Here is a 2,795-nt window from a genome sequence, read left to right as displayed (position 1 = left end):
GCCGCATCACTGGTAATGAGCCAGTAAATTACCTTTAATGAACTTTTTGTATCTTGCATTATGCTTACATCGAAGTGATCTATGTAATTATCTAATATATATATATTATTTAGATTCAATAATAATTCTTGATCCCTTCCAGCCAGCTTCAACCAAATGTTTCTGGTTTTGAGATCTTTGGGTACTTGGATAAGAACTTTGTCTTTATAGTATTATTTTATTTATAGATAATTACTTAAATAACAAAGAAAACTAAATAAATAAAAAAAAACACTCACATTGAGTAGATAAGCCTAGGGAATGTTTATGTCGAAATGACGTCATGCCAAAACAATAACAACGGCTTGTTTTTGTGCGGAAAAATAATTAATTAAAGTTTGAGACTAAACAGCGATTTTACCAAAATAAGTAAAAAATGACCAAATAAGCGATATAAGCCAATTTCCAAAAAAAAAAAAATATTTTATTATTATTTACTACAAAGTAAATTTATGCTAAAATTATATTCACCAAAAATAATTTAAACACAGTATTGCCCGAAAACTGTGCAGTCCATCATTCCACTTCATCAGTTTCCCAACTCACAGTAGGTTAGAATGATTGAATTTCGCACTTGATGGAATTTAAGACTGATGAAATTCAAGCCTCTTTTAAATCAATTAAAATAATTGAGAATTTCTCGTTTCATCTGAGTATTATCAGCTCTCTAACCTGTTACTAACTACTCACCTGGGTATAAGCGGTCTCTGGATTGAATCCCTTGAAGAAGATGCTTAATCCTCTGGAGAAGAGTGGCCTGGCTGTCGTCCTGTAGACCTTGCCTCCCATGATGGCTCCGTGGACGGTGTGGGTGGAGTAGAAGGTGTTGCTGTTCTCGACATCGTGGCAAGATTCGATCATGGGTATCCACGAATCTCCAACCTACAACAGCGAGTGATTAGGTGTAAAACCGATGTGGGTTAGATTCCATCAATCATACAATCGATGATGAAATAAACGATATTTCAGTCAAATTAAACCGAGATGACTCGAAGGTTTCCTTCAAAAAGAGCACAACATGCTGAGTAAGAAGTCTATTCTTCAGGGGGGAGTCGTTACAAAGGGGAGAAACCTTTTAACAACCACAGAAATTATTTCTGCTAAGGAAAATAAATATTTAATGGCATTTAGTCTGTGGAATGTTATTTTATGACATTTTATGACGATCATTAAAATTTGTATAGTAGGTTAAATATTTGTGTGGGGTTTCTGAAAATGATAAATATGAGATGAATGGGAGGGAATAAAGAGAATATAAAAAATATTTGGCCACGGAGAAAACAAGAAGTAAAGATTAAAAAAATGAAAGAAAAAACTGATTCAGGAAAAAACAAATAAATAAAATTTTACCTAGTAACGAAAAAATGTATATTATAATATGTGTTCAGTAAGTAAAAAGAGTCGAAGTTAAAACTAAAACACCTCAAGCATTTCGGAGGGATGGAAGGACAGATAGATTTGGAGATCGTCTGCGTATAGGTGGTACTGTGCGTGGTGAATGGAATCAGGAAGATCATTGATATAAATGGAGAAAAGGGTTGGTGAAAGAGAGGAGCCCTGAGGAACACCTTGTGACAGAAGCAGGGGAGAGGAAAGAGGTTTAATATTACGTCTAGGGGTTGGCAAAAAAAATAAGGTATTACGTCACAAACAAACTCATCTATAAAGACCTCAACATCCCATTCGTTGCAGATACGACTCGAAATAGGTAAATATCCTTTCATTCCAAAATCTTTACCCACCTAAACATATTAGTTTTTTATCTCTCATCCTTAACAATCCCTGATAAACCAAGGCGTCTGAAAAGAAGATGGCCACGAGATTTTCTGATTCAAGTACCACTATTGGGTTGTTCCATTCCAACACTATCGTGTGTTCTGAAACATTTGTCATAATTACTTATTGTATTATTTTTTTATTTATTTTTTAATATAGTTGTTAATTTCAATTAAAAAAAAATTTGTTACTTCTTAGGCGGGTAGGGTGCTCGGTTCGGAACGTTGTGGGTTCGATTCCCACCTGCGGCAGTTAACATTCATTTTTCGGCGGTCCCGAAAAGTGAATCTTGACACTCCCATCTTGGTTAGTACGCGGAGGCAACTTAGGTATCCTCTAGGGGTTGGCAAAAAGGACCTGGAGGCCTAATTGCCGGACTTGTTCCTCTCACGAAATGCCAATACTTCCTCGATAATAAATAAACTAATGACTTTAAATACCGTGTTCTTTATGAACCATATTTGTTCAGAAAATCATATGAAGGATCCCCTTTCTAAACTCAGTCACTCCAAATGGAACGATGAAATGATATAATGGAATAAGTATTACTCCACTGTTCCATTTTTTAACGATAGGAAATGCTCACGTATTTTATTTTAATTATTTTATGATATTTACAGCCAATACATATCGATTTAGAGAATAATATAAATCTTGAGAATTAGTGAAATATAATCAGTATAATACGATTTGTTTAATATATTATAATAATAAGGTATTTGACTTAAAAAAATTAAATAATTTTAATATTATTGTCATTTAATTCAGAAACATAATCATATATGTTTTAATTAATATAGATACTGGATTAATTTTGAATTTTAGTTTTAAAAACTGATACTTTTATTCTGTGTACCAAAAGAAGGAAAACAAAAACAAACAAACAAAAAAATGCTGATTTATCTCCTTGAAGAATTTTCTAATTCGTTATCCTACTGAAATGTACGTAATTTAATTAAAATCATTACGTATTTTGTTAC

General features: G+C 32.9%; 1 protein-coding gene across 1 annotated transcript in view; it reads right to left on the bottom strand.

Moving 5' to 3' along the window:
- Positions 1–2,795, bottom strand: part of LOC106684787 (uncharacterized) — a gene marked incomplete in the record, with an annotated part of 29,246 nt that overhangs the window by 6,293 nt on the left and 20,158 nt on the right. Inside the window, 1 exon segment of the mRNA XM_067051307.1 lies at positions 730–921. Within this exon segment, the coding sequence (XP_066907408.1) occupies positions 730–921 (192 nt within the window).

This window comes from Halyomorpha halys, unplaced genomic scaffold (assembly GCF_000696795.3).
Source record: "Halyomorpha halys isolate HHAL.00 unplaced genomic scaffold, Hhal_1.1 Scaffold615.1, whole genome shotgun sequence".
Taxonomy (NCBI): domain Eukaryota; kingdom Metazoa; phylum Arthropoda; class Insecta; order Hemiptera; family Pentatomidae; genus Halyomorpha; species Halyomorpha halys.
This window is presented reverse-complemented; position numbering and strand designations above follow the sequence as displayed.